The sequence below is a fragment of the Accipiter gentilis genome, chromosome Z (assembly GCF_929443795.1).
Source record: "Accipiter gentilis chromosome Z, bAccGen1.1, whole genome shotgun sequence".
NCBI classification, from domain to species: Eukaryota; Metazoa; Chordata; class Aves; order Accipitriformes; family Accipitridae; genus Astur; species Astur gentilis.
Genome location: NC_064919.1, coordinates 53,229,930 through 53,249,511, shown reverse-complemented (window position 1 = coordinate 53,249,511; position 19,582 = coordinate 53,229,930). Strand labels below are relative to the sequence as shown.

Sequence of the window (19,582 nt, the reverse complement as noted above, 5' to 3'; positions counted from 1 at the left end):
CATGTTACAGCAGGACACAAGCCCTTCCCCTGAAACACAAATGCATTTTTCTGCTTCTTGTGGGACTGTGCAACTTCATACTCCTCAGTTCAGTCTGCAGAACTGAGCCCAAATAACAGGTGGGAAAAGATCTGAGGTCTAAGCAATTACATTGATTATTATTTGACTGACAGACCAGGAAAATGGGGACCAAAAGGCTCAGCAATTCTGGGTGTCCATCTGGAGACATTGGTAAAAGCTGATTAACGTTACAGAGCATGCCACAATCTGCTCTGCTGAGGATGGAACTGCCTTACAATGTTTGAACGTGGACAAGGGGAAAGACCCAAGTCAACTACCATCTCTACCACTTCTGTAACTTTGCCTTGGAAACTAACATGGGGCCCAGGCTTTTCAAATTCTCAGCTACAGCATTTAATTGACAGAAGTGTAGGTGAAGGGAAGTGCTGGAGCCTTGCCTGGGAGTGTAAAGGGGGAGGCAGAGAGAGCAGATTAATGTCTCATATCGCCACTTCTAATAGACTGCAGCTGGAATGCATAAAACAGGGATTGGCTTGTTTACTTCCAGTGCCAATTCTTCACATTTGCAGAGCTGAGCTGTCCCTTTGAACTCCTCCCATGCAGTCCCACTGCTCTTCATTTGCCAGCACCTGCTTTCCTCAATAAGCCCGTATTAATGCACACACCTGCAGCTACTTCATCGGGGCCCACCACACAGCCTTCCACAAGCCCTCTGTATTTCATCTGATGATTACCCTATGTCGTTAAGACTTACCTATACTTATACCAATGTTACTCTTCTCAAAACCAGGAGAAGGCAGTATATTTTCAATATAACCAAACTGGGGAGGAGAAACCAAGACAAACTCTAAGTCATCTGCAGTGGTGTCAGGGTCAGTAGCAAACAAATGGTTGGTGGTAAGGGCTGCTGAGGAGCCCTCCTCCACCACAAACCTTGCACCTGCACACAAACAATATGATAATCATTATTGCTTATTTATCTCATTTGACTGTTGTTTTTGTTAACAAGAACGGAAATAATAACTAAGGGGGAAAAGACAACAAATAGTGAGTTATTGAGGGGTTTGGGTTTAGGGTTTTTTTCTGCTTACACCATCAACTCTCCTTTTGCCATCATGTAAGTAAAGAGGAAGAGGATCATGAAATTATTTTACTGAAAAGTGAATAGGTATGGTTTATGGGCTGCTCAAAATCAGTTGTTACCTCTGTTTGTCAGAGCATTAATTACATGAAAGCTGTTATGAATTGCTCATAATGAACAATTTTTCATGCATCACTGCTTAATTTGCCTGCTGGGACAATGCTTCATTTCCATAACATTACTTGGGTGAGAGCCTGCAAATTACAAACTACTCATACATATGCTTAAATATTCTCTGAGATACATAACATATATGTGATGCTTACAAACAAATGACATTGAAAAAGACAAGCATACGGAAAGCATACCTTTAATATGTATATTACAGACCTCATCCAAAGCCCAGGAAATCAGTGGAAATTGCTCACAATGTGCTGTTGTTGGACTAAAAGTACACTACCACTATTTCCATTTTAACTGAGAATTTTTGATCCTGAAGAGTAGTGAAAATGTGTCTTCACATCTATTAATTTGATCCACTACATATCTAGCCTAGATTTGTCTTTATTCACCAATAGAGTTAAATACAGGTCATAAAAGATTCTCTCCCTTCATATAAGGGCCAGAGCCTAAATTTCTGTTGTATACCTTACATGCAAAGGTAGATAGATATTTATGTTTTTGCATTGTGTAAACCTGACAATTGTCTGGACCTAAGTGCAGTTCAGGGACAAGATATTGCATACTTTTACTCAGACATAGCTTACATATGCAGCAATGGACATGTATAGATGGAGGGGAGCAGATCTGAGCACTCTCATCTCTAGCCACATGATTTAAACATGCAGCTGAAGAGCCACAAGTAGTTACTCATACTTGCACCTACAGCTGAATTTGGTGGTTGCACTGTACCAGCAAAAGAAAAAAAACATTGATGGAAATTCTGATCCAAAACCTTTGTATGCTGATCTCAGCTGATTCTTTCAGATGCTAAAAATCAAACAAACAAAAACCCTGAGTCTTTAGCCATTATAGTACTGTGTAGCACACATTATAATGCTATAGTGAGAGAAAGCTTTCACCAGTTTCAATCGACGGAGGCTGGTTGTCCACCGGAAGTACAGTGATGTTAAGGTCATATACTGGATAGGGATCGTGAAGCGGAGCTGGAGGAGGAAGAGGTCCATCATAACAGCAGTCTTTCACATCTAGGCCAGCTTCACTGTCAGAGACAATGAAGGTTAAGATCTCAATGGAAGGAGTCAGGCCAATCTCCCCACCTGGAAAAAATGTTGCAGTTCAGAAGAAATATTTTACCAAAGCTTCATGAAGAATAATTTTGTATCCTGCAAGGACAGCCTGCAGTATTTGAAGTCAGAAGAAAACAGCAAAATTACTAGAATTCTTAATTCTGGCTGGTGGGGGTGCTGTTTAGTTAGGGATTTGGTTTGTTGTTTGCAATTAATTTTAACCAGCTTACTTCTATTCTAGAATAAAAGGGTGTAGAAAAGTATATGACTGTTAGTATTACTAATAGTTATAATATTATTATTGCAATGTTATATTATTATATTCTAATAAAATTGCTAATAGCCCTTATGATTCTGTTCTTTGTGCACTAAGGCATACGCAGAATGTATATTTGTGCACAAAGAGAGGGTTTTTCTGCATTCCTTCTCGAAGAATGTAGGAAAAGATCTTTATTTTATACTGTCTCTATGACAAGTGGTAATATCTATGCTTTTCCAGAAGAAAATATTTTTGCATACCAAGAAGTGCATGTATCCCTATATGCCTCTTATCCCTACGAAATGGACTATAACACGGGCTATGCTTTATTACTGTGCTGTATATTATGCCTATATGTAATCACCTTCAAAATGTGGACTGATACAGCATAGAACTGGGAACTGCCACCCCTTGCAAGAAGCATCTGTGGTTGAGTCTACTCCAGTTCTCAGCACTTCTGACAGCCTGTCTCTTGCATTGCTACAAGATATTACTGAAAGGGAAGGCAGTAACTCCCACCCTCTCTTGCAGTATCTACTGGCAGCTCATTTAACATGTAGAAATTTGGGGATGCAAAACACAGGCACTGCACCCTTGAAGGTCCGCTTCTGCCCTTCATTGCCTCTGCAAAACAGTGCCATTGAAATAAAGTTCCTGTTATCTTTAGGATGCTGAAGAAAAGTTTGTTACGGGTGGCCATAATAAAGTATCTCCTCTTCTCCAATACCAGCTGTTCCTTTTAGGCAGTGCCAAGCCTGAAAATATCCCATGTATTCTCCATGCTAGCATAAAATTACAGACTAATTACACAGAAAAACCAGAGCCTTTGAAAAAAAAAGACTGAAGCTGTCATCAGAGGTGTAGAAAAGACAACCCCTTTAATGCTAATGAAAGGATGAAATTAAGTAGGAAAGGGGGTTAAATGGCCCTTGATTTCTGTAACTAAAAAAAAGAAGTATTTTTGGATTTTAAAGATAAAACCACAAAAATAACATATTTTTAGCTCTGTGGTTCTCTTGAAGAAAACCTGAACATCATTTATCTTCTGGTACAGAAATACTATAAACTGTCCAAAGGTGGGTATACATCTAGACTGGAGAGGGAACCAAGAAGTACCTCAGGTTGTTAGCATTTCTCTATTAAAACTTGCCATGGTATTCTTATTTACAGCATTTCATTATTTTATCTAAACATGACTACGGAAAAATGTTAAAGTTGTTTTTAATGTCATGAAACAAATAAAAAGACTATTTGGTATCTAATTGAATAGTAATTTTGCAAAAAAAAAAGCCCAAGATATTTTATCAGCAGCAGTGAAAGAGATCCTCCAGGATTATGATGCATTCATGTACTTGTTCTAATATAATTTTCAGTTCGAACAGGGATTTGGAGAACACATTAATACATTTTGTAGTTGTATAACATTAGCCCTCTTTCAAAGCCAGCTTTTTTTCCCCAGTCAAAACACACGTGGTTTCTGAGCTGTTCCTGCTGAGCTTCTGCAAAGATTATATGGATTCAGGTTTAGATTTTCTGCCAAAAACTCTCTGACCACCTTCCAGTCTAATTCTGTCCTTAACTCACTTACTAGTGTGCTTATATGTGACTAAACCAGAGATGACATCAGCTTGGGAGAAACGATCCACAGCAACGCCAGCTTTCCTCACTATCCCATGGTAGGGCGGGCGAGCCAGCATAAACATCAGTTTCATGTCATCACTGTCTGCGTCTGTGGCATAAATGTACTCCGAGGAGAGGACTACTTCTTCACCCTCCAGACAGTGGAGCACAGGAACAAGGCCTGTGTGCATAACAGGTGGCTCATCATTCACAGGCAACACCTAATCAGAAAAATAATTTAAGATCTTTTATTTTTCATTTCAGTGGAAACATGTTGTTTTAATACATTGCTTTCCAGCCCAAACCAGCAGTATGGTATCAGTGTCAGAGTACATTGAGGTCTCTCTATGAACAAAATGAAAACAGTTGAATTAGGGTCACTCTTCAAAGACAAAAGTAAACTGAGATAGATAATTATAGCTTGAGAAAGAAAACTCACTCCCCATATTTAAGTAGAGAGAATAATTCCAGACAGAAGAACCCAAGCTAGAGCAAGCACGAATGCTTTTCAGCTAGTACAAGCCAAATCTCCTCTCAGATTTGCCATATAAACCTGAAAGCTAGGGTTGAAATGGAAGCCTAACAAATCCATTATCTTCCAGTTTCCAAGGGAATGCAAAGACTTTCAGAAGGCAAGCTTTGCACTGTTCAACACAGGCAATTGCCTTCAGCAATACGCAACACACTGACCTTGACCTGTAGGATGAAGTCTACAAAGTGGATGCCATCTGTGGCTGCAAAGAGGATATCATCAGTGAGAGACTCAGAGCCATCATGCCGATACCTGTGAAAAAAAGAAGGACTACATAGGATTCATACAAAGAAGCTACGCTTTCTGGTCATGCCAGACAATGTGGATCCCTCCCAATATAAAAAGCTGATCCCTGTGCAAGGCTGTCCATCTAAGACTGCTGATTCTGAATCAGAGTGTCTTCAGAGGGCTTGTAGGGTCTCCCAGAAGAAAACCCCCAAGATAAACCAAACATCAACTGGGAAAAAGGTTTCACCTGAGGCTTTGTCATCTGTGTTCTCGCTGCTTGTGAGGTGTCTAGCAAATATGTATGTCCTCACTGCAGTAGGTGCCATTTTCAACGAGCAGATGGTAACAGAGTCAGGGAGCTCTAATTCTGCGTGTGTGTGGAAAGTTGAGTCTTGTTCTTGGCACAAATACAGCAGCAAAATTTTCATCTCTAGGTTAATTAGTGTTAATGCAAATTTTCTTGTAAAGTAACCAAAGTTCAATAAACACACAACTTCCTTAAAAGAAAACAGGTGACAACTATTGCCTTCTTCACAGGAACTACATGGCTGAGTACAGAATTCGCCTCCTCATCTGCATGGGGGAGTGCTTTATAGAGAAACCTACCTACATCAGATATGGTCACTAGCTCCTGCTTCCTGGCCACACAACAGCTCGGTTTCCACAGTGACCATTGTGGTCCCAAGGCTCAGCCAGCAATCTTGGCCTGGAGCAGCTCTGCCAGAGCCATGCAATGGTGAGTATGCCTAGCTGTAGCCTCTGCACCTCACACCACTTCACTGCAGGGCTTTCACTCATCCAACTGAGAGACTCAGCCACCACAAGAGGAAAAGACAGCCACTGTTCTAACCTGACTGCCAGGGTACGCAGGTCCCCGCAGGAAAGACTGTCGCCTTCATTCATGATAGTGCCATCCATCTCCACTGCCCCATGCTGAGGCTGTCTCTGCAGGAGGAGGAGGAGATGCTCCCGTTTTGTGTCCACATCAGAGATGAGAATGTGTCCCTCTGTGACAGGGCTCAGGCCACCCTCTTCCACTCTCAAATGGCTTGTAAAAACCTGCATGGAGGAGAAACGCTGAACTCGCTTTTCTGCTGCACTTCCAAACGTACACCAAACAGGGCAGTTTCATTTGCTCTGGTATGAGGACGTGTGATACCTTAAACGCCAAAAGCTGAACTCTTTTCTGCTGTGCTAGGAAAACCTAAGGAATTTACTAATAGTAGGCCCTCATACATGCAGCCCAGTCCTAATCCCATTCACAGAGGCTCCTGGCCCTCATATGCAATAGGCAACACAAAGAGGAGGGATGCATTTTTGCTAACCAGGGTGTGACAACCGTATTTTTGTACAGCCACTCAGACACTGAAGGTAGCCCTCAGCTTATTTAGCACAAAAAATCACCTTGCACGCTCAACAGACTTCACCTTCCACTTCAGTCTAAATGCAGGCTACATTTAAGACTGAAACCCTGATCCCATGGAAGATTTGTTTTTTAATTAAGTCAGATCAGGACATCTCTCTGCATTTCTGTTTCTACCCAAAGCCATTTCCAAGTCCTTCCTTCTCACCTTCACCACCACCCTACCTCTGGGGCTTGATTGTCCACAGGAAGAATTGTAATATTGAAGCAGATCCCATACAAAGTGCCACCATGCTGATTGCTGACAGAAAAAATAAACTGTACTTGCTGCAGTTCAGGCCCAATGTCCTGCAGTGGTGGCATGTAGGCAACTTTCATATAGTTCACAGCATGCTGCAAAAAAAGAGGGGTGCAAGTAAGAAGAGATAATGGGAGTAGCTGTAATTCAGGACATTAGGGACTTTTCTCATCCCCTGATTAGATGTTATCTGAACTGTCAAAATTAATTCCAGAAAATTTGCATGTACTCTTTAGCTACTGGCAATACCTTCATTAAATCAATCTTTAGGTACAAATCGCGTGAGTACAGGTGCAAATACTCAAACCTGTAGCAAAAAATACACACACGGTTTAAAAGTGATAACAGATGCAATGGCCTTACCTTCTGCAGCCCTTTAAGAATGCTGGTCCCAGAGCCTTTTCTAACTGTGACTTTAAAATAAACAATTCATCAAAGCATAGCTTTTAAAGCAATGTCTCTCATAGCAGCTGAATTTGCCCTCATCATTATTAATAAAATGCACATCCTGCCTGCCCACATGAGGGCAGACCAGTGAAAGAGGCTAAACTAATCATCAAAATCTTGCATCCAGACACTCATATTAGGCATGTGATTAAGGATTTGAAGGCTCAAAGCTCTCATTATGGTACTGCAATGATCACCATTATGCAACCTTAACCATACAGCAGGATATAAACCAGGGCACTTTACTAATATTCGTAAGACATCTGTCCAACTACAGAAGCATGAAAACTGAACAACAAAATCCTGAAAAAGGCCTGTTCCAGCCTGTACCATATCTATTGGTGGAGACACTGAGAAAACACAGCGAACTGTCAAGGGCTCATTTCCACATACTTTTTTTTTCTTTCCTCTTAACAGCATTCTGGAGCCAAATTCAGCCTACCCTAAGCAACTGCAGCCCCTGCTGGTTTCAGGAGAGTTGTGTTTAGATATTGCAGAACTGAAGCATGATGGAAATCTGTTTTAAAAGGTGGAATTCAATTAGCAAAGTTTTGAGCTTCTTAAGCAGAGCACTTGATAGTACCACTCCTCATTTTTCACCTCGTTTTCCTGTCAAAAAGAAGCTGTATGCTTGTAACTTTTCAAAATTGTTTAGAACTAGTTATAGTATCAGGTAACATAACAAACCTGGGTAAATGACCGCAGTGCAAGAGCAGCAGGATCTTTGACCAGCTTGGGGATGGTGTCCACCATAAACAGCTTCCCTGCGTCTGAGTGGCTGTACAAAAACACGTATGTCACATCCTGGTTAGCAATACTGAGGAACAGGGGAAAAACCAGTCACATAGCTCAATCTTGCATTTCAAATTAACTTCCCACTCCCAACTGCACTGAAAGGAAAAATGTTTTTCTTTCTTCTATCCTTTATATTCATTTAAACATTATCACAGAAAACTGACCACAAGAAATATTTTTCAGGCTGGCCATGAAATATCACTGCATACCTTACAAGCAAGCTCTGGGTTTGCTACAAAGATATCTCTGCACACCCCAGATACTATTTTACTATTAACACCACCTGTGAGTCTAGTCCATCGCATTGTTATTACTTACACACCTGCATTTATCTTTATGTAGAAAAATTAATTACTTCTGGATTTTGTGCATCTTATAAACTTCTGAAATGAACCAGTTTCCAGCAAACCAGCTTTCCAACAGCAGTAACCAGCAAACTGGATAACCATGCGGCTATTTGACTGAATAGGGAAACAGCCCAAACGTCCTTCTGCCCCAGCTGCATACTGATCCTCTCTTGCTTAAGGTCAAAATTGAAACTGTTGGTCTTCAGCTTAAACCACACATTGGCTGGATTTTACACTTTTTTATTTAGCAAATTGTTGCTGATGTTATCATGAATTTACCATCATCAGTGACATGTAAATGGCTACTACACCCATTTATGCCATACCCCTATTGCCCCGATAACCTGTTCTGCCTGCATTCTGCTCCACAGCTTCCTGGTCCAGGACCAGGAGTCCTTCACAGTGCCATGTTAATAATACCTATCCCAGAAAAAGCTGTAGCACCTCATCTTCTCAGTCTGGAGCAGGCCCAGGTCAGCCCCACTCTATCAGTTAGGAGAGGTGCTGTGACTTGTGCTCATGGCTGTACAGGATCCCACAGGCCAGTATAAAATGCAAGTCCAGCAAAAGGAAATAAAAGATTTCAGGTGCTTTCATCCTTCTTATTTCTTGCTGGGCTATGCAATTTTTTTTATTACTCTGTGTATTATTTTGTTGCTTTCAGCGACAGGAGATCTGCACCCAGCTATTGTCACCTGCACTTTAAGCAAACAGATGAAGAACCTGAGAGACAAGCATGCCACTGCCCTTGAAGCTGCTCCTCTTACATGGGTCATTGCCCTGTCCCACCTGAAAGGTATGGCAGGTCACACCTACCCATGCGTGCAAGAGAAAAATGGGGAAGTGGTTATGGTGTATATGAGTTCCCTGCCTTGCTCTTCCACATCTATGAAGTGGAGATGTTTCTTAGTTAGGTAAGCAATCTCAGTCTCCTTAACAACCAGGTGACGAGTCACTCCTGAAGCTTCCCTGGGTGGCTGATCGTCCACAGGGATAATGTGCACCATCATCACCTGAAATCAGGAAGACAGTAAAATCAGCAGCCATTCCTCTCAATAAGAGTGTTCAAGCAGCTGTTTATAAACATGCACACACAGAAGTTAAGTGGACCACTGGAATATGAGTTAAAGGATGTGGCTGTCTTGCCATATCATGACCACATGAGTAATGGAGATACACAACAGTTAAATGCAAAGCCTATGAATCTTAACTGTTTCCCTTTAAATTAAAAGTAAAGTTAATGTCAGTATGTTGGACTCCTGAGTGAAATAAATAGTCTTTTCTCAGCTGACTTTAGGAGGGCTGTTTAGTTTGTTTGTGCCATCTCCAAATCTAATCTGTTTTCAACATTTCTTTTTACACTGTAGGAAAAAGTCTTTGCAATGGACTTGTCTCTCTGCAGCCAGGCAGAGAGAATTACCCCATGAAAAGCAAGAACAAGGGCTAGCTCTGAAGAACATTGTTTGTGGTGATAACCGTGGTGATGGCAAACAGAAAAGATCTGTATCAGTTTGACTTGAAAGTCTGTTAGAAGCTGTAAAAGCATCAGGCATTTGAGGGGAAAACGCAAGACTCTGCCAAAGATGCTTCAGTTTCATACCTGTGGCTCTGAGAGATTGGGGGGGTCATGGCTATCACACAGCACAAACTCAAAGGAATCTTCAAACACTTCGCCTCCCAAATGATGATAATAAATTATTCCATTAAATAGATCCCTCTGAAGAAAACTGCTGACAGAATACCCTGTTGAATTGAAGAATATATCTTCTGTTGAGCAGTGCATGATTTTAATAATTCATTAAAATTATCCATTAGCTGTGCAAGTAACTGGTGAAGCATAATGTTGTCTTTCTCACCCTAAGGCAAGCCCTTTGAAATGTTTTCTCATTGTGTTCCATGTTTCCTGAAGATCATCAACTTCTTTTCTATGTCACTTAAAGATCATCCAAAAAATGAAGCAACACAGCAAATGGGCCTAAATCCCAGTTCAGAGGACAAAAGAGAACTTGCAGGACTAGCAGCCTCTGCAGTCTAGCACAGGAATTTCTGAGTTCAGTTAAACGGAAGGAGAGCTTTAGAGTCATCTAAAAGCTTTGAACTTGTCAGGGATCCTTGCAGATAAAATAAGTCCTGAGTAGCCCAACATTTCTGGAGGATAAAAGTACGGTAGGGAAATAGATTCAGAATGGCAGACTTATAGGATAAGTCATGTTCACAGGTATAGTTACTCTGGTGCAGAGGCCAACATTAATTAATGATGCCGATTTATGCTACAATAAAGGAAGTCCAAATTTGCCATGATTTGTCCTGAGACAAAATAAGTTGTCTAATTGTAACATTTAATGTAGTTTAAAAAGGAGGGAACAAAGAAAAGCGTGCTATTGTGGATGTGTTTCATTACCTATCAAGTTTGGTCCTGGATTCTTCATGATTTCTCCAGCCTGTGGTGGCTTGGTAATATTGAATAGTATGTAATCATCACTGGAATCCATGTCAGAAGCATGAAGCATGGACCCCTGAATCAGGATCATCTGTCCCTCATGAACTTCAATGACCACATTGCTGATAAGAAATGGAGGGCTGTCGTCTTTAGGGAGGATATTGATTGGAAACTTATGGCGAATACTGTGGGGGCCATCGAAAATCCTAAATACCACAAAGTCCTTAGTAGAATCACTGTCATCATGATGGTAGTGAACAGCTCCAGCCTGAATGTCAGAGACTGTGAATATGAATCCTTTCCCCCCTGTCAAAACAGAGGAAGAAAATGCATCAAAAAGGTGCAGTTCACCCCAGAAGAGAATCCTTCCACCGATGAGAATGTTGTTAAGGGAGAGAGAAGGAGAATGCATTTCTAACTAGAAAACTCAAATGTAACTTCACGTACTGGAAACAAGTTTGTGGAATTTGGAATAGTTAATTAGAATGCAGAATTTGCAGCTGTTGGTAGCAGACAAAATCCTCCAAATGCCCATTGCACTAAAGATAACTGGAGATATCAAGGATTTTTGGCTGCAACTGTTTCCTCTTTAATTTCAATCTCTATTTTCTTCTCAGAACATTTTACATGTATTTTAAGCATCAAAGAGAATATCCTTTGTAATTTCGGCTCAGCATTTCATTGCAAGTAAATAGTAACATTTGTAGGTCTTGTTTTTTCTGTGTTGTCGTGGCTTAACCCCAGCCAGCAACCAGGCACCACGCAGCTGCTCACTCACTCCCCCACTCCCAGTGGCATGGGGAGGACAATCAGAAAGGAAGTAAAACTCATGGGTTGAAATAAGAACGAATTAATAACTAAAGTAAAATAAAATGTAATACTAACAATAATAATAAAAATATTGTAATAACAATAACACAATAATAATAATTAAAATGAATATAATAAAATATTTTTAAAACAAAAGCAAAACCCAAGAAAATACAAGTCATGTACAATGCAATTGCTTGCCACCAGCTGACCAATGCCTGTGCGGCAATCTGCCCCTCCCAGCCAACTCACCCCAGTTTATATAACTAAGCATGACGTTCTATGATATGGAATATCCCCTTGGCTAGTTAGGGTCAGTTGTCCTGGCCATGTACACCTGCTTGCTTGAGAAATCCTTAACTTAGGAGAAGCACTACTTAGCAACAACTAAAACATCAGTGTGTTATCAACATTATTCTCACACTAAATCCAAAACACACTGTACAAGCTACTAAGAAAAAAAAAATTAACTATCCCAGCTGAAACCAGGAAATGCATATTGAGGTTACTGTCTATAATAAGACAATTTTACATCTCTGCTTCACTAGACACGTTATGCACACACACAAATATTCAGGCAGGTTAAAGGTTTCAAGAACTGCAAGCTGGTGCTGGAAGAGATGGTCTCCCCAGGGCCTCCAAGGAAAATATTTTTTAGCCCTCCATGCTGTGCAACAGCAGAGACACGCACCCACTCCCTTTGCTCCTTACTTGAAGAGAATTATGGGCAAACTTTAGGATGGAAGAATAACTGCCTCACCACCAAATAAAAAACTGTTAAAGGTGACAGAAGGCAGGGAACACCACCATACATACCTCTTTCTTTCAGGGCTTTCCTTTAGCTCTAGGACTGGCATTACCAAACCCAACAAAAGAGCATTCAAAACATTGGGTTGATTTACTGTTCCCTGCAACTAATGGGAATCCCCCCACTGAATCATTGGGCAGTGGCTCAGACCACTTGCCAGCAGCATTGGGATTATGGTGCAGTGGAGGGCTAAACCTGAGCTTTCCTTTAAAGTTTGAATATCATTTGGTGCTTGCTAGACAAAAAAGGCAATTGCCAGAAATTGTGTTGACGTTTTCCTTTGTGTGTGTCTACGCAGACACATAAAAGAGAATAAGGCACAGTCACTGGAGAAGAAATATCTACCTCTGGCTGGCCCACAGGAGGCTGAGAAACCCTGGGGGGGCTGTGTGCAAGGATGGGACGGCCACCACGAGACGGGCCCTGGGCTCTGAGACGGGCCCTGGGCTCTGCGTGCTCCTGCAGGCGCAGCTGGTCTGCTGCTTTATGGCCTGCAGCCTGCAGCCTGCGCCCTGGCTGGCTGCACAGCCGGCCCCTAACACAGCCTCTGGGCCTGAGCCGGTCTAACACTGCTGACACCACAGAGGTCCTGTTTGTAGGGTTACAAGAGGATGATTGTGCAGACGCTGAACTCCTTGGCAGTAGTTTCCCGAGATGAAACATACTTCTGAACAGTTTCTCTTTCCACTGAATTCCAAATACCCTCTTGCCCTTTTCTTTAAATACTTGCTTTATGTCTCTAGGCTGTGCTTTTTACAAGAATACATTAACTATCAAAAAATCCAGCTTCTTTTCCCAATGCTAACAGCGGAGTACCTTTGTTTACCTAACCGTTTTCCCAAAGAGAGCAGCACTCTGCTGACTGACGAGATCGCAGAGCGAAATTAGTAATATTGACAATGCAGAAGGCTAACGAATTAGAAGTCTAATTTAATTACCACTTTTTGAAATAAACTTTGACACTGCCAGTAAATAACAACCATATCCAAATGTTGCCTGTATTTGCCAACAAATCAAAATCACTTGGCATTCCTTAGCATCTTCAAGCAAAAATGTAAGAAGTGAAAATACAGTGACTGTGTTTCACCCAGGTTGTGCCTGCTCAATGAAAGCATACCTGATTTCTTTAAAACTTCAGCTTTGGGGCGTAAACATACACTAAGAAAGTAAAAATTTCAATACTGTGTTTTTTCAGTACTGGGCGGGGAAGCCGGGACAGGCGGCCAGAGCCTGGCTGGCTGGTGGCCCAGCCAGCTTCCCTCGGTGCAGGGCTTGCTCTTCACTCCAGAGGGGAAAGCTGCAGAAGATGCATTCCCATGCCCTGGGTTTTCTTGTTTCCTTTGAGCAACGCAGAGCAATATAAGGCTATGCTGGTGTTTCTCTTTGGTTTTGCAGTGGCGTTGCAGCACTGTCTCTTGGGGAGTTACCCACCCTCACTCAGCCTTGGTGAGACAGGGCAGCATCAGGCCCGCTGCATGCTGTTACAAGCTGCATTAGCTCTCTTGGGCTGAATTCACCTCCAGTGAAGAAGCTAAGAACCAATTTCATTTTCAAATGAAAGTGGTGTCTAGGCAAAATGCCAGACTTACAAGTATCTCCCATTTAAGGATGTGGACAGCATAAATACATGATTTGCAGATGTATCTAAGCTATGCATCTGTCTTTATGAGCTTGCGAATTTTTTAATTTCTTACTGTGCGTCCAGGTATTTCCTTCCACACCTTCATTCCCTTGTAAATCTGGCTCTTATGCTGGCAGACCTCAGCAGGGAGTGACATACAACAGACTCCATGTCTTACTGACTGTTGTCTTATCAGAGCCTGTTGTTACTAGATAACATGTTTCCAGACCCTCAAGTCAAAGTGGTTTACCTCTCACTGTGAGCCGCCCATGCTGTAAGCCATCGACTGTGACCAAGCGAACATTTTGGATGTCATCGTTGTCTACAATTTGGAAGTGTTGCCATGTGATCGGTCGGGATTGCCCTTCCAGGAGATTAAGGCCTGCAAAGAGCCAAGTGTTATTTCACTGAAGCACCTGCAACATTCAAGGCTGTCAGCATCTAACCTTTCTAAAGGTTTTTGCAGTCAGGAAGAAAAGCATGTTTAATTCCACCTACATACCGACCTGTGACAGACATTTCAAGGCCAGCTTAAAAGCTTGATAGCAGCTTTTATTCTGACATATGTTGCCTTAGTCAACTGTCTCTAAGGAACTTTTTTCAGTGAAATAACATATTCTGATTCCCAATGATCTGATAAACAAGCTAGGCCCATTTCTGGACATTTGCACAAACCGGAGCATTGCACTTGCAATCTCACAACTGAAACTGGACACTGAGCTTCCCTAGTGAGTCTGCATTTAAAAACATATATTGATCTTCATGACGGAGGACAGTATCTCTTCTTTCTATGCAGACAGTCATTCCAGATGGGGCTTCTCTGGGACACATGAGGCCTCTCCTTCTCAGCTCCTTCCTTCTTCTACTGTGAGGAGACTGCTCTTTCTCTGGTGTTAACTTCAAGACTTATTTGATCTTATAACTTTGCCTTTTGATGATTAAATATCAATGTACATTTCACTCTAGATGGGAGAGCCTGTCTGCTCTCCAGTGCAGGCATTATAAATCTATTTGAATTACCCTTAAACCTGTAAAGGTTTCCAGCCTTCAAATGGCTGATTGCGTATCATACCCTTTTTTTATAGTTGTTGATTTTTGCAGACTTCCACTTTAAACAATACCAACAAGCCTTGGTCTTTCCCACACACTACCCTACTACTCCTATTCCATCACCTATTTGTCTTTACTATTTATACTTTTTTATGCCCAGTTCGTTCTTGAAGAAAATGCTATACACAGAAATCCCGATTTTCCTGTGCCTCCCTTTTTTCTTTATTTTTCATTCCAGTTAAAACGCAATATTTTTTCAAGTTGTTGTAACATGTTCCCCCCCCAAAATGGATAAAGGGAAAAAAAAGATTCACACTCTCTCACTTTAATGATCCTTAAACTCCAGGTATAAATCTGAATTTTAGAGCTTTGTCAAATGCTTGTGTCAAAGCATTATAAATTCTGTAACAAAATAAACTGAGGAAAAGAGATCTCACCTGTATTCCATGAAACCCGAGGAGCGTTTGTATCTGTTGTTCTAATAGAAAGATGCACGGTGATTGGTGAACTCCTGTCAAAGTAGAAGTCATGAACCTCAAACTCCACCTGGTATGAAAACAGACAAACTCTTTATTTAAAAAAAAAGAGGCTGAAGACAAGTTGTACCTCAAAACACATATAGTGTGTCCTTACCTGAGAGATCTTAAAGTCTTCTGATAATATATCGACAAATGAAACTTGATTTAGCTTCTAAAAAGAGCCTTTGAGGTTCTGCACTAAATTAAGTATCTGCCTTCTGTGCTCTTCACAGTGAATGCTGGGAAAGTTAGTTTGCAATGCATGGAAATTAATATGAAAGATAAGCATTTTCACAGTTGTTTGGGGTACAATTAACTCAGTGATTAACAAAATAATTTTTATAGTAATAGTACCTGGGGTAAGGGGCACTTCCCACTCTTTTAATATATGTAGGGCCAAAAAAATATGAAAGAAAAGATACAGACTAACACAGGAAAAATAAATAAAAATAAAAATAAAAAAAAATAAAAGAAATTCTTGAACTGTCAAATTCTTGAACCTATGATCAAACAATGCTGAAAGCAGAATACAGAAGAGGCACTTAAGGAGCAGCTGGTTTGATAAGATGACTGATCCTCATGCTAAGGAAACAGAAAGAAAAGAGGTTCCTGTGATAGCCAAGGTTAAAAAAAGACAAGCCTTGTCAGCATCAGGTGCTGAATTTACTGTTACTGTTCCTCTGCTTTCCAGTCCACCCTTTCCCCAGCTTACCTGGCTCTGATTTTCTGTCTCTTTGGTTTCATTACTTTAGTACCAACCATTTTATTTTGTTTTGTGTTATTGTTTAACAATCTTATTAGTTATTTTATAACCAATAACTATCAGCATATTTATATACTCCTTTAACTCGTTTGTCTTCCTTTTATATCTCCTTTTTAAGACTGTTTCTCAGAGTGCTGGCACACTGCTGGCACACTACTGAATTACGCAAAATATCTAGCAGTGCTGATTACTGAAAAAATAAAGTAACACTGTACCCAAAGTAGGACACATTCACTGTCAGGATTCTGTTGCAGACCTGGAAGGAGAAACATCACTAGGAGCCAACATGGAAAAGGTAGAAGTGGAGCTTTCTTTGGTCCCATAAAACATAAATGTATTCCTGCAGCCTTGGTCTCATAGATCTGTACTGTTTATTTACTCACTTACTCCAGACCCTGCAGATAGAAGCCTGTTCTCATTATTTGCATTATGTTCTCTATGTTAGTGATGTGCTTTTACTCCTCCCAGTGGGAACTGTTTGGAGTTCCTTTTTGTTATCCCTATACCTCCATTGCAGCAGTAGGGAGGGTGCAAGATCAAATGGCAATCCTGACATAGTTGGTCCATCTTTCATAGCTTTATATATGTCACCTGTCCACAGGTCACAGGGATCAGTACTATTGCACAGGGATAAGAGCTGTGTGGAAAAGGTACCGCTGATCCTTCCAAAGGCTCTTAGTTAGATCTACAAGTAGTGTTATTCCCCTGCTCCCTTCATAAAATAATAAAAAAATAAAAATAAAAACTCCTCTTTAGATACTCTTAGTCAGAGAGGATAAAAATCTTTCAGTGCAAAGAAATTCTTAAGTAGTGAGCAACAAATACCTGATTTGTGTTAAGACAGTTAAGCTGATGAGCCATAGGAGAAAGTGGTACAAGATTTTACCTCTGCTCCTGCATTGCATATGATTAAAGAAACTTTTCTTTTTTTTTTTTCTGAAAAGTATCCATTACAAATGAATGCATTTATCTACAGCTTACTGAATCTTAAGGAGATGAAAAACAAGAAATAGTTATGCATTACACTGTTACCTCATAATTCTTCCTCTCTGTGTGGCTGTTATTTGGAGGCTGATAAGCAATGAGCATGTCACTGAGATCTTTCCATGTGAAGGAGCCAACAGCCTTTGTATGGTCAGATAGGTGAGTGATGAAGCCCCGTGGAGGTGGCTTGGTAATGTTGAATACAAGCAGGGACTTTGGAGTTTCGTTGTCTTCAGCATCAACGGTTGTGGTTGTAATGGGGGTTAAAATAAATTGATCTACTTCCAGGATGAACTTTGCCATTGGGGCTGCTTTGGGTATTTGGTTGGGAAGAGCACCTTTAATCTGAACAGGGAGCCATGCATACTCAGTCTACAACAGGAAAAAAAATAAGACAACTGAAAGGGCAAAGTGAAGCAAACAAAACAAATTCCACTACCTTCACATAGCTAATTGGGGTACATGTTAAAGCAATAATTATTTTGAAAAGAAAAATTGAAACATGTTAATGAGAAATAAAGTAAATATTTAGACCTCATGAAAAGTTCTTCCAGGTTCACTAGTCTTATTTGTGTCCTTAATTTTGGGCTGAAACAAATTGCTTAATTTTATGTGAGTTTAATGAATAACTTTACCTGACAGAAACATGCACAAGCCATTAATTATTATTAACTGAATATGTTCGAACAGCTCTTAACTTATTAATTACTATTTATGTTGAAGTCAGTGCAGCTCATGCTCTATAAAAGAGGTGGAATTATGCTAGAATTAATTTTGCCCTCAGGCTAAACTACTTATGCATGCCAGTAAACAACCAAAGGTGTTTCTATGTAGCCGTAATGGTCTAAGCATAGAAGCACGGAGATAATGTGTTTCATTTGCCCAGCTGGCAACGTTGTTCAGAACTGAAAAACATTTCAGGATCACTATCTCTTTTCAAATGTAAAAAGAAGCAATTAATTTAAATTTTTTGGAAACCAGGAAGACAATCAGACATTGTAAGGTTGTGTAAAAGTCTACCTTGTGCAGGGTTTTGCTTCTGCTGTCTGTGAGATCCAACCTCACAGGAATATAATCAGTGTCAGGTGAAGGAGGGTCAAGGTGCTGATATCGAATCCCCAGCCTTAGAAATTCCTCACAGCTCATTTTCGTGTTGTGAACGACTCCCAGTCCCAGCATGCAGCTCCTCTCTCTGCACTGCTGGCCCAGGCTGTGCTCTGTAACCCAATAGAAGGAATATTAAACAGTTACCAGAGCAGAAATCAACATAGGAAGCCTGTCCATATAGCTGAACTAACCCTGATAAAAAGCCAGTGTCATGAGAATTAGGTAGGACTCCTTTCCTGACTTAACTTTTCCTACAGGAGTTTGTTTTCAGCTGACATCTTCCAACTCCAACCTCCCTTGGTCACCTGGGTAGGTGCTGCCTCCAACAACTCCCTGTGCTGTTTCTCCTGAGTCTTGGCACTCCCAAAGCTGTCACATTGGCCCACATATCTAGGAGCCAAAACCAGACTCCAGCTGGGGGATTACTGACGCTGATCCATGATCTGCATTGTGCCCCACACAAACTTCATGTCCCTTTCAGTTTTCATAATAGCTCAAGCTGTTCATTAAACTTCAAATGACCCACTCTTACCCAGCATGTCTGAAGCAACCCACTGCTGCAGACTTAATCTGCTGGATCTCTTTGAAACTGCTAATACAAACAACTAAAGCACATCGTACTAGGGCCAGGGAAGAAGCTCTGTGGCTGATCTCCACGAAGCTGCTCTCGCTGCACTTCCCCAGTGATGAGCTGGCCGTGAGCAGGCAGGTGGGTTTCCAAAGAGGCTATGGAAATGGTGCAATCCAGATTTATCTTCCTGTCATAGTCAAAAGCGAGGACATTCTTGTCAATCACCCTGGACAGACCATAGTACTCAGGGACCTCCAGGGCATGGGTGCGCATTTTGATGATGTTACAGTCTGGCTCAAGTAACTGCACATGGAGGGTGAATGTTTCTACAAATGTTTCGGTTTCTGTAAACCTGCAGGTGATAGAAGGAAATTTTAATTATGCCTCATCCCATGTGCTGTTGCTCTGTGAGTTTGGCATTGGCCTCACCTTCTAAATTGAATTACTTGAAACCCTTCCTCTCATGTGGTCTCAAACCCCAGATCGCCAGAGACCGTGAGGTACAAGACACTGCTGCCCACCTCCTCATACTTGTACAAAGGGTGTTCGTGTGAAAGAAGGGGCTACTCTCTGTGTATATGCAAGTATCTGTGTCCCTATCAGCAGGACAGCACAAAGCATACAGTGCTCTGAAAGTACTGTTGTCACTTTCAGTAATAAAAAGAAAAT

The 19,582-nt window shown here is 41.1% G+C and overlaps 1 protein-coding gene across 1 annotated transcript in view; it reads right to left on the bottom strand.

The window, feature by feature from the left end:
• The window catches only part of FREM1 (FRAS1 related extracellular matrix 1), a 62,135-nt gene that overhangs the window by 37,089 nt on the left and 5,464 nt on the right, over nucleotides 1-19,582 (bottom strand). Inside the window, exons 3-17 of the mRNA XM_049794691.1 lie at nucleotides 18,964-19,265; nucleotides 18,256-18,452; nucleotides 17,284-17,607; nucleotides 15,408-15,516; nucleotides 14,171-14,302; nucleotides 10,643-10,987; nucleotides 9,842-9,984; nucleotides 9,058-9,254; nucleotides 7,787-7,877; nucleotides 6,580-6,747; nucleotides 5,842-6,050; nucleotides 4,922-5,015; nucleotides 4,200-4,452; nucleotides 2,185-2,382; nucleotides 776-961 (exon numbers count right to left, since the gene is read on the bottom strand). Coding sequence (XP_049650648.1) covers nucleotides 776-961; nucleotides 2,185-2,382; nucleotides 4,200-4,452; nucleotides 4,922-5,015; nucleotides 5,842-6,050; nucleotides 6,580-6,747; nucleotides 7,787-7,877; nucleotides 9,058-9,254; nucleotides 9,842-9,984; nucleotides 10,643-10,987; nucleotides 14,171-14,302; nucleotides 15,408-15,516; nucleotides 17,284-17,607; nucleotides 18,256-18,452; nucleotides 18,964-19,265 — 2,948 coding nt within the window. The remainder of the gene's footprint in view (nucleotides 1-775; nucleotides 962-2,184; nucleotides 2,383-4,199; nucleotides 4,453-4,921; nucleotides 5,016-5,841; nucleotides 6,051-6,579; nucleotides 6,748-7,786; nucleotides 7,878-9,057; nucleotides 9,255-9,841; nucleotides 9,985-10,642; nucleotides 10,988-14,170; nucleotides 14,303-15,407; nucleotides 15,517-17,283; nucleotides 17,608-18,255; nucleotides 18,453-18,963; nucleotides 19,266-19,582) is intronic.